This window comes from Durio zibethinus, chromosome 1 (assembly GCF_047325235.1).
Source record: "Durio zibethinus cultivar Kanyao isolate XHJ-2024 chromosome 1, ASM4732523v1, whole genome shotgun sequence".
NCBI lineage: Eukaryota > Viridiplantae > Streptophyta > Magnoliopsida > Malvales > Malvaceae > Durio > Durio zibethinus.
In genome coordinates, this window is record NC_143162.1 from 36,196,617 (window position 1) to 36,208,910 (window position 12,294).

The following is a 12,294-nucleotide window of genomic DNA, read 5'->3' on the forward strand; positions in this document are numbered from 1 at the left end:
CAAGTCAAAGTCAATGCACAATATTTCACTCAAATCACTTTCCCCAGAAAAAAAAAATTTCAGCTTTGTCATTTACCAGCTACGTATCAACCCATTATTCACAGCAAGCTAGCAATGCCCAAAATTTCCTTCATGGCTAAGGCTTTTACATTCCACAGCTGAGGAATGTTTTTAAGGCCATTTTTAGGCTACTGAAACTGAAGTAATGATCAGTTTAGGGAGCAGAGGCAAAGCTAAAAATTTGATAAAAGAGAGATTATACAATAAATTTTAAAAAAATAAAAATAATTGATCATTGTAGAATAAAAAAATAAAAAATTTTGAGATTCCGTGATCTTGTTTGTCCCTTCTAATCTCGTCCCTAATAGGAAGCAAATAAATTTTTGAAAATTGATAACATTGGTGTACGATTTATTTAATTATCAATTTTGAAAATAGATTGAATTAATTGAATAAATTATTTTTTAATAAATTAATGTTAAAATTGAATAAAGCAAATCAAATTACTATATTTCAATTAATTTCAATCATTTAAATCTATTAGTGCTTACCACTGCTCATGAAGCTAATTTAGAGTACTGGTTTTCTTTTTGTTAGTGTAAGTTGACGAGTATACAATGTTGACCCGGCAAGCTGTCTATTCAAAATTGGAACAAGGGCACGATCGCCATTTCGCTGGTCAACGACGCTTCCAAATGGTCGAAAGCACTCGATAGCGTTTGTCCACTTTTTCAATAATAGCCATTCAATATTCGCCACAACGCATTGTATCTTCTGCAAACACGACTTTGTCTTTGTCTTATAAACAAAAGATAGAAAGAAAAAAAAAAAGGTTTCTTTGCATCTTTTTCAATTACATCATTCACCCTTTTTGTTACGCTAATTGTTTTGTTATTGGGGGTTGGGACCATATGATTTCGAGTAATTTTTAGTCTACAACTCGCATGAGATTGGTACAAAAATGTCAAGACAAGCGATCAATTTCCTCTCTAAAAGAAAGTTAATTTCATAAATTCACATCAAATCAAAAATTTTGTACTTTTATGTAAATCTTATCTTTGGACTTTGAACAAAGGAATTAAATTAAATTTTTTTAAATTTGTTTAATATAGTTAAATTAAAATATAAAAACAATATATACTAATCAATGAGATGTTAATTTAATGATAAAAAAATTGAAAATTTTACATTTAAATTATGAATTTAACCTAATTGTATTTGATTATTTCAAATCTTGACATTGAATTATTATTATTTTTTTCATAGCGAGAGTGAGATAGTACTAATTTCTCTTTAACATGGCTTTAATTTCCATGTAACGAGGGATATTATCACTTATAAAATAAGCTAAGAGAAGCACCACCCTTCAATTCAGCCTTTGCGCATTGCGTGTAATAAAATAATAAATAATAAATAAAAAAAAAAAGAGAAAGGAGCGTCCTGTTCTCATTTTAAAATAAAATTAAAAGATTTTTCAAAATACTTGGCATGATAAATTTTTTATTTATTATAATAAAATTCCCCATACTGTTACCATCTGGCAAGTAGCCACCCTAGTTCACTCTTTTCCCTAAATTGCAACTATTGTTTAATGTTTTTTATAGTTTAATATAAAAAATTCGAAAATAGAACTTTTGACCTGAAAGAGCTAATATTGAAAAAGAAAGCTTTTATAAAAAAAAAAAATTCTCTAGAATCTTTTTGTTTTTGGATATAAGATGTTTCTATTTTGAAGATATCAACACTTCACCAATTTTTCGTAAAAATAATTCTCAACTCAATAATCAAATGTTTAAAATTTTCGAATTTTCTCATTTAGATTTTTTATTTTTGAAGATCTCTATTTTTTTTTATAGGAAGAAAAAAAGAAAAAGAAGAGTTTTTGCTTTAAAAATTAAAAAAATTTTGCATTTTCCTATTAAAAATTTTTTTTTTAATAATCTAAAAAATAAATTAATTTTTTAATATAAATTCTACCTTTTTAAGACAGGAACGACGACTAAAGCCACCAGAACAGAACATCAGTTGAGTTTGCGCCCGCCATTTAGGATTTTAGCTCATTGCTCCCTCTCTCACCAAACGCTTCCCGCCGATTATACCAACCAACCGACGATGGGGTATAGCGATTTTTTCGCTGGAGAAATCGGAACGGAGCTTCTTAAACAGTTAATAGCCATCTCAAGCAAAGCCTGCCTCTGCAAATCCAGTGCGGACAATCTCATCGCAAGCATCCGAGAACTCCTTCCTATCATCGAAGAAATCAAATTCTCCGGCGTTGAACTCTCCCCCTTTCGTCAATATCAACTCAATCGCTTCTCCGAGACCTTACGTGGCGGCATCGAATTGGCCCGCGAAGTCCTCACTGCCGGCCGATGGAACGTGTACAGACACGTCCAACTGGCAAAGAAGATGGAGAAGTTAGAGAAACAAGTCGAGAGTTTCATTAACGGGCCGATGCAGGCGCACTTGTTAGCTGACGTGCACCACATGCGGTTCGAAACGATGGAGCGGTTCGACCGGTTGGAAAGTCGCTTGGAGCAGCGGCTTAATTGGATGAAGAATGGGGCGGGAGGGTGGGTTGAAGAAGCGGTTAAGAGAATGGAAGTTGAAGGGGAGGCTAGCTTGGGAACTTTGGGTGGAGTTGGTTTGGATTTGGGAAAAAGTAAGGTGAAAAATATGATACTTGGAATGGATGATTTAAACGTTGTTGGAATTTGGGGCATTGGAGGATCAGGGAAAACTACTTTGGCTAATGAAATTTGTAGAGATAATCAAGTTCGAAGTAAGTGATCCAACAGGTCTTTTTTGGTTGTTAATGGTCGATTATGAAAGTACTAACCACTTCTGTTTTTGTCTTTTTAAGGTTACTTCAACAACAGAATTTGCTTTCTAACTGTATCACAATCACCGGATCTGGAACAATTGAGGGCAAAAATATGGGGATTCATTACAGCCAACGAGGCGATGGGTTATCCTAATAACCTGTTTGTTCCACAAGGGAAGTTCCTGTCTGAGTGGGGAAGTGGACCGCGAGCTCTGGTTGTTTTGGATGATGTCTGGTCGTCGTCCGTACTTGAACAACTAATTTTCAGGATACCAACATATAAAACTCTGGTAGTTTCGAGATTTAAGTTCCCAACAAGTGTTGTTAATGAAGTTTATGAAGTTGAGTTGTTGAGGGAAGATGAATCAATGTCCCTGTTTTGTCACTCTGCTTTCGGGCAAAAATCGATTCCTCCTACTGCCAATGAGACTTTGGTCAAGCAGGTAATAATGAATTTAAAGGATTAATAGTCTATAGGTAAGCTGGTTAGTTTCTTTTTTGCTGATGTTTGTGAACTTTTGGATTTGACAGATTGTTGATGAATGTAAAGGACTTCCTTTGGCACTTAAAGTGATTGGAGCTTCGTTGCGAGACAAACCTGAAATGTATTGGGCTAGTGCAAAGAAAAGGTTATTACGAGGAGAACCGATCTGCGAGTCTCACGAAAACAAATTAGTGGAGCGGATGGCAATCAGCGTGGAGTACTTGAACGAAACGGTTAAGGAATGTTTCTTGGATTTGGGATCATTTCCAGAAGATATGAAAATTCCCCTAGATGTTCTCATAAATATGTGGGTTGAGATCCATGATATTGAAGAGGAAGAAGCTTTTGCCATTCTTACCGAGCTTTCTGATAAGAACCTAGTCACTCTGGTAAAAGATGCTCGGTATGTTACTCAGGACTCTTTATTTCTCGGTAACTTAATTGGGGTGGTTTTACTTAGTTGAGATAGCTGATTTTGTTCTCTGAATTGAATTGGACAGGGCTGGAGATGCTTACTGTAGTAACTATGAAATCTGTGTTACTCAGCATGATGTGTTGAGAGACCTTGCTCTTCATCTAAGCAATCGTGGGGAAGTGAATGAAAGGAAGCGGATACTTATGCCTAGAAGAGATAGAGAACTTCCAAGAGATTGGGAAAGAAATTCAGATCAGCCATTCAAGGCTCGGATTGTTTCAGTTCATACAGGTATCATGGATTCATGATCACTTTTTCTAATTGCTTTGCATTAAATAATTTTGTACAAGTGCCTGAAACTTAGTATTGCTTTAGCTGTATATTTTGTTGTCCTTCTGTCATTGCTTACTATGTTTTAAATTTCATCACTTGACAGGAGAAATGAGCGAAATGGACTGGTTCCGCATGGAGTTCCCTAAGGCTGAAGTACTCATACTGAATTTTTCCTCCTATGAATACTTCTTGCCTCCTTTCATAGATGATATGCCCAGGCTTAGGGCACTTATTGTAATAAACCATGGTACGACTGAGGCAACGCTTCAGAATTTTTCAGTTTTTACTAATCTGGCAAATTTGCGGAGCCTGTGGCTTGAAAAAGTGTCTGTTCCTCAATTATCCAACGCCACTGTTCCCTTGAGGAACTTGCGGAAAATATCTATGGTTCTCTGCAAGGTTAATAACAGCTTTGATCCATCAGTGCTAGACCTGCCACATATCTTTCCTCGTCTATCAGAGGTCATAATTGATCATTGTGATGATTTGATTAAGCTGCCCTTAAGCATTTGTAAGGTGAATTCACTCCAAAGTCTGAGCATAACCAACTGCCACCGATTATGTGAATTGCCTACTGATTTGGGTATGATGAAGAAACTACAGATACTTAGGCTGTATGCTTGTCCAGAACTTAAGATGCTCCCTCCTAGCATTGGCGAGCTAACGGGGTTAAAATGCCTTGATATTTCACAATGCGTTAACTTGAGGTATCTACCTAGGGAAATATGTAAATTAGCAAGCCTGGAAAAGATAGACATGAGTGAGTGTTTGCAGATCGTGAATCTACCAACATCATCTGCTTTGTCGAACTTGAAGTCACTACGCCGAGTTATCTGTGATGATGAAATTTCTGGGCACTGGAGAAATGTGGAGAAGGACATGCCACACCTTCATGTTCAAGTTGCAGAAAAATGTTATAGTTTGGACTGGCTTAATAGCTGAAATAGTTCCTGTATCTGTCTGTTAATGTTAACATCAATGTTCATAATTTTAACAATTGTAATATTTGTTAGATTAATAGAAGCCTTGGTGCTGCTGGATTAAATTCTTACATTACTGCTTCTAATGGCTCTATCTTGATGTGAGATAGTTCATGACTCATGAAACTTTGCCCTGAACTTTGGGTCCTGGCTCTGAACATTGTTGCGCACCAATTTTTCTCTTCAGGACAATCAGTTACTGATATTAGAGTACCTTGTTTTAATAAAAAGAGCAATTTTCTTTTTCTTTCCAAGAAAGTAACTTTTTTTATCAGCCAAGTCAAGAAGAGGCCCAGCAAAAGAAAAAAAAAGTATAAAAGTTATACCATGGATAAGGACAGTGCATCATCGGGGATGGTCATGGGCGGCTTGGTAGCATTAGTGGACAGCTTATGGAAGCAACTTTTTGTGCATATGGTTCCAAAAGTTAGGACTGCAAAATTTTGCATCAATTCGATGAATGGAGATTGGAGACTTATTCTGACCATAACTTTTGTTTGGATACAAATTCAATTTCAAACTTTAATCTTCTCCTGAATTCTGTTTAGTAAAATCTTCACAAAATCTTCTCCTGAATTTAGAGTTTAATTCAAATTATTCACCCATTTTTTTTTTTAAATTTTAAAACTAAAATTTAATCTCCAAACACTTGCAATTTCATTTTCCCAATCTCCTATGCTTCGTTCTCATGTACCAAAAGAAAATCTTCACAATGCATTTATCTCATTCAATTTAAGTTGGGATCAATCGTTTTCTTTCGTTTATTTTCCCTTCTTAAGACTTTTTGGTCGGTTTGCTTTCTTCAGAGTCCAAATGACTAAGAGAGCAAGGACCCATTTTTTAAGGGAAGAAAACAAGTGAAGGGATAGAAACGCGTGGATCCCACAATGAGATTCCCTTAATATAAAATCAACCTCAAATTGAGGTCTCAGCCATCGGCTTTCTGTTGTCCTCTTGGATTTCTTGTTGCCATTCTATTCGCTAGTCAATGCAGCATGAAAAGCCGTTCACATTGCTTAATACCAACTTTTTTATACTGCTTTAAATCAACTTTAATACTTCAAAAATCCATGGTTGATTATATCTAAACCAAACCCATGCCATGTTCTTTCAGTTGTAGTCATTAGTGATGAAACAGGAGTTAGGTTTAGCGTGATAGAATAGTATAAAAGTTATAACCAGTAATTTTTTTTACCATTTTGGCCTAACTAATCAAATTGACTTGCATATCTGATAATGACCCCCACTTTTATTATACTGAGGCGGCTCTAGAGGTTCCATGGATGACAATTGGTGTTGCTTTCACCACCACTCCACGTTTGGAAAAGATCAAAACTTTATGACAAAGAAACATTATCGAATTTTTTATTAACTCTGTGAGGTTGGCGTCGATAACCAATCAACAAAGTCAGTTAAAATCAAAGTGTAAGCAACTCTTAAGTTACTGGGATTCATTAGTTGTTCAAAACAGTGATGATCAAATCAAATCGAGTTTTCAAATAACTTGTTTATTTTGTTCAAGCTAAGGTGCAATTACGCGCCAAGATTCATAATCAAGGCTTTATTTTTCAGTCCACTGCAGATCTTGCACGGTTATTATACCCTGGAAGTGTGAACAAGTCCACTGCCTAATGAGATATTGGAATATGAACACAAAGTCTTTTTTCAGGCTCCTCAAGAAGACTATATCATTTCCAAAATAAACAAGGAAATGTTTTTTGATCAAAATTTCATCTAATTCACTGCTTGCCAACCTTGAAAATCAACAAGACTTAGAGAGTCTAAATTGCAAAGAAAATAACCAAAGGCAGTAGAAGATTGAAATTCCGCGCATTGACCGAAGATGACGGTCTTGTAAATGATTTAACACAACTCATGCATATAAACATGAAATATGCCCATATTGTAGCTAATATACAAACAATGTACTGTGTTTAGAGAAACCTGGTGGGTATATATTCATTTATTCTGAGGGGATAGCTGTAGAACTCTTCAGTTCTAACATCTCCCTTGCTGCCTTGGAATGGTTTCCACCACGGAACTCCTCTATCAACCACATTCTTGGCTTCTAGTGTGTTATCAAGCAAGGTCCCAATAATTATTGCCACAGTTGCGGGTGATGAGAAGATTGTGTTCAGTATATTATTAAACTGCATGCATCGTAATTGGATGTATATCAGACAGATAAGCAAATAGACAACAAAAATATATTTCTAACTGTAAATGCATCTCCAAATCGGGTAAACTAATGGAAATTGACCAACATTTTGAACATTTATCCCAATTAATTACAGTGAAAGACCATCACCTACGAATTTGAACCTGTAATCAGGTAATATTATGAGATTCACATGATAAATAATCTGCACCATCTTAACATAAGCCTGTAAATGTTATAAAGGCCTGTTTTCTGTTAGAATTTAGTTATTTTACTTTTCCGTATATCCTTCAGGGCCTTATTCCATACGTTAGCTTCTAATTGACTAGACTGTGACAGGCAATACGGAGAACAAAACAATTGCAGTGCATAACTCACCCATCCAGCATTTGTTCTAACTGGTCCATGACCATCATAGGTTGTGTTCATTGCAAAGTATTGAGGAATCGATAGCCCGAGGAATAGAGACACACCCAAAACATAGATGTTTCTCATTGAATTATTATTTGCAAATTGTATGAATGTGATCCCACAAGCAGCTGCACCAAGAGGGAAAAGAAGGGATGGGTATTCCCAATTAAAGAAACAATAGGATATTAGATACAAAAATATCATGCCTATAGAGGCACTCACCAACAATGCCCAATAAAATGCAGTATATGGCAGCAAAAATTGGCAATGGAATAGAGGCAAAAAATGCACCAAATTTCCCTGAAAGAATGTAAGGTAATGCAATCAAGTGAGAACATGATAAATAAAGGGCAAAATTTTCAAAGCAATTAAAGTCAAAGTACAAAAGCAAACCAAATATGGAGAAAAATATCATGAAAGCAGTCGAAATCTGCACCACCCTTCTGCTTCCTATATGTGTAAGTCCCAGAAGGCCAACATTTTCACTGCAATATAATTCAGATGAGACAGTGAAATAAGTTTCTAAAACATGGTGCCATCTATCAGTTATGGTTTTTTACAGTTAACAAATACTGTATATAGAATGGAACTTCTCCTTATAAAAGCAATGTTCCTTACACAGATGCGGTAGTACCAACAAGAGAACCAAAAAGTCCTTCGAGCAGCATACCAACACCCTGCAATCAAGATGACTAAGTTATCTTCACCATTGACAAAATAATATCTTGAGATTCAAAATAATATCATACAACATTTACAATTAATCATTTTACAGAAATCATTGATGACTAAGTTCCAAAAAACAATGCACAGCAATATAGGAAAGGACCTGTAAGCCAATACTTCTGCTGAGTACATGTGCTGGAGGGGCTGTGGCACCAGAAAGCCGAGCTGCAGCAAAATATGTTCCAGTTGACTGCATTGAAAGTCATATCTAAACTTCAGAGTATACAAGGTTAATGAACATAAAAAAATCTTTTGAGTCGAGCTAAAACACAGAAAAGTCTATGTAACTTGATGCAGACTCAAATTTAAAATTGGGTTAAGCAAATCCAAAACAATACGAAATAACAATACTAAATACAATTAAAATATTCTAAGATAGTGACTAAACCTCTGCAGATGAAACAAGTGCGGCACCTATCATCCCAAACACATGGCTAGCCCTGAATATAGGCGTGCCCCACTGAAACGGGTATGGAATTTTGATCCTAGAAACAAAAGTATGAAATAATGAGTCATAAAGAAGAAATCAATTATAATTAAACCAAACAAGCAGAGCAGCACATCATAACCATACCAAGGGGCAGATGACATTAGGAAAGATTGATCAGTGCGGCAACTCTGTTTAGTTGCAGTCTTAACATTGTTGTAAGCACCAGACACAGTGAGGATAGCAGCAAAAGCCCAGATAATTCCGATACAAAAGAGCAAAGCAAACCTCTCAAGTATAAGATTGACTCTTGAATGTATGTGTTTCAGGTACTGCAGTAAACAATACTTCTTGTCAAATTAATAAAGAAGAATGTTAGTATGAGATGAGACATTACACTCCAGAGTAATTTATATTACCTGTTGGGAAATAACCAGTAGAATGAGCATAGGCAGGCCAATTTCCACACAGTTACCAAGCTGTATCATAAGTTAATTGCATAAAGAGCACTTTGTATCAGTATATTATCAGTTCCAACCAAGCACAAAAGTGTTCAAAGAGAATTACCAATGGAAAGCCTCTTGCAAACAGACCAAGACCAACAAGACAAATCACTGGCACCACGACTATAGGACTAAAGAATCTAAAGAAAGAGGTTAAAAAGAAAACTATTAGAAAATCAGTGGTGAGAACCCATCTCAAGCTATAACTAACAAGCAGGCAAGGAACTGGAAGCAATAAATAAGATAGGTCATATGACTGATACTCAAAAGTGAAAACTACATTCACCATTACCTTGTCAGCTCCCCCCATGCCCTGCCATACCCAAGGATGATATTGACAAAGGAAGAAACAATTAATGATCCTTGAATGGTTCTCATACCACGGACAAACCGCTGCAAGCAAACCCCCAGATAATATGGTCATTAGCCAAGAATGTGCAAGGGAAAATAGAAAGACTACACCAACAATGAGCAAATCTATTGAGCATGTACATCAAGTGAGTTATACGATGGCAACTCTGTTCAAACACCACAGACGCTGTAGCTTATAACCTATACAAGTAAAATTGAAATTTGGGAAATAGCTGAGATATAATCAGAAAGAGCAAAAATAGTGGAGACAAATTAAAACCATTTCTCAAAGGGTACTGGAGAAGAAATAATTGGGTTGAAGCTGTGGAAGGAAAAAGTGTGTTCCGCAAACCAGGCATATTTAAACCAAGAACAAGAAGTATTCATTTGATTCATGAGTTGTAGGTTCAGGTCAAGATCATACAAAAGTAAATAGTAGTCTATAACTTATAAAACCTACAACAAAATTTATATTACATCTACCTACTGAATGATGAATAATTCCTACTTAATTACAGTGCAAAGAACTTTATAATTCATAAGTTCCTAATACTTTTTATTCTATCTTGCTAAAGTTTACATACATCATGCTCAGTTGCAAAGGCCTCATCAGTATAATCATTGATGATCGACAATAATGGTAAGGTGTATGCAAAAGATGCACCCATCACTGTGGGAAGCCTTGAGCCAATAAGCGTTTGAAGCAGAGTATTAATGCCTGACATAAACAGCAACACTTGAATAACCCGTGCTTTATCACCCTGTTCATAGCAATCAGAGGATTGAGAGATAAAAAGGCACCAATCCCATCAAAATTTTATCGTATTGAAATTGTCTATACAAATCATAAAACATACATGATTTCCACCCATCCGAGGAACCATAGTACTTGCAATTAAGACTGTAGTTCCAAGATTCACAATGTAGTGTTGGAAAGCCAGTAAAAGCGCATGAGCTGTCAAACAAGTTGATTCCGTAAGATTAGGTGTAAAAGATTTCAATTCTAAAAAAAAAAAAAATCAATTTACATGGTTGAACTTAAGCCACTTATTCAGCTACTAAAAACAAACAAAAAACTTATCCTAGTTTAGGTGAAAAAGGGTATTACAATGTACAAGGTGGAGTGATAGGACTAAATGAAATCAAAAGAGAATCAGAACAAATGATACATAACAGTCCTTTAAAGAATTTAATGAAAAGAACCCATAAAGAAAAAATATTCAAAAGTAACTTAAAATTGTTTAAAAAACAAAAATCTTAAAGAGATCCCTTTGATCTTCTAACTTCACCATCAAAGTAAAAACATGCAAAGGAAAAGAAAAGAAATTATTAGTCATACCAACTAAAAAGCAAGCAACTTAACATAAAAGATTAAAAGCTTCAACTTTTGTCAACCTGTTATTAAATTAAACGGTAAATACTTGGCCACAAAGCAAAAAAAAAAAAAAAAGAAGAAGAGAAACTGACGCCAAGAAGGATTGGAGTGGATGCAGTATTGAAGCTGATGAAGTTGCTCAGCAGGAGCCCAAGTAGGTCCTATTGAAAGCGCAAGATTTAGTGGTGCAGCCGGTGGTGTAACCACTTGCGGTGGCGGTGGGTGGTGCTGGTGGTACTCTGTTTCCCCCATCTTTTTCTCCTTTTTTTTTTTTTTGCTTTTCAGTTAATTTTTTGCAGTCCTTGTTGTGATCTTCTTTTTGTTCTTCTTCTTCACTTAAACCAGACAGCTAATAGAGTTTTCAGATTCATAAGAAAAAAAAATGGAATAATAAACGGTTTGAAGTAGTTCAAATTATTCTTTCTGTTCTCTTCCCGGTAGCTGACAACTAATCACCGACGAAAAAAAAGAAAGAAATAAAGAAAAGAGAAATGATTAAAGAAACAAGCTTTTGTTTTGTTCTGATAATGAAAAATAATAAAGAAAAAAGGGCAGTTCAAGTTCAGGCAGTTCAGCTGATTTAATAATTTTTTAAAAGTCTCCAAAAAAGAAAAATGAAAACTTTACAGAGGAAAGGGAGGAAAGCAGTTCGACATACGTTACGTTTTGTGGCATTGGAGTCGTATTTGGAGGATAGCGCGTGGGTCCGGCTCTACTTTTCTTACATTCCATCTACCAGATCTTACAATGTACTTTTTCGATTCAATTTCGTTGAAAATAACATTTATGCCATTCATCTTTTCTCAATTTATCTTCTAAATTTCTTTCACTTAACATCGTTTTAATGGGGTGATTTCTAATTAGATACGGTTTTTTTCCCTTGTCTAAACCCAACATGACTTTACATACATTTTACTGAAAAACACTATTTTAATTTTTTTTTATTTATCCATTTATGAGAAAGCAATGATGCTTCAAAATTATATGGCAAAATCTTGGTGTAATTCAGTTGTCAAATCAAAAACCAATAGGACCAAGAATCAAGAACCGACTAGAACCAGCTGCTTTTAATTTTTCAAGACCGTTCATAAAAGAAAAAGATAAATATGAACAGTAATTAAGATTATGGGGTCTAATCTTCAACAGATTCATGATAATTAAGTTCCACCTTAAAGGAGAATGAATTACTACCTTGTTCCGCAAGTAATAATCATGAAATCAAGTTGTTTTCTCCTATCCTAGCTAACAACTTAATTAATGCACTCGGTTTTAATTATGCAAATCCTACAAATCTATTTTTTAAAGAC

General features: G+C 35.2%; 2 protein-coding genes across 2 annotated transcripts; one reads left to right on the forward strand and one right to left on the reverse strand.

The window, feature by feature from the left end:
• Positions 1–1,997: 1,997 nt before the first annotated feature.
• On the forward strand, positions 1,998–5,107 carry LOC111312643 (putative disease resistance protein At4g33300). Its single transcript, XM_022913092.2, has 5 exons — positions 1,998–2,782; positions 2,864–3,267; positions 3,356–3,711; positions 3,809–4,014; positions 4,160–5,107. Exons 1-5 carry the CDS (start codon positions 2,113–2,115, stop codon positions 4,996–4,998), a joined length of 2,475 nt encoding a protein of 824 aa, XP_022768827.2. The 5' UTR covers positions 1,998–2,112; the 3' UTR covers positions 4,999–5,107.
• A 1,727-nt stretch (positions 5,108–6,834) lies between these two features.
• Positions 6,835–11,540, reverse strand: LOC111312644 (nucleobase-ascorbate transporter 3-like). The gene is made up of 14 exons (XM_022913093.2): positions 11,080–11,540; positions 10,470–10,567; positions 10,197–10,373; positions 9,554–9,654; positions 9,326–9,401; positions 9,178–9,237; positions 8,906–9,090; positions 8,720–8,816; positions 8,435–8,521; positions 8,224–8,282; positions 7,999–8,090; positions 7,828–7,905; positions 7,573–7,733; positions 6,835–7,186 (listed from the first exon to the last, which is right to left on the reverse strand). The coding sequence occupies exons 1-14, from the start codon at positions 11,237–11,239 to the stop codon at positions 6,971–6,973; spliced, it is 1,647 nt and encodes a 548-aa protein (XP_022768828.2). The 5' UTR covers positions 11,240–11,540; the 3' UTR covers positions 6,835–6,970.
• Positions 11,541–12,294: the final 754 nt, after the last annotated feature.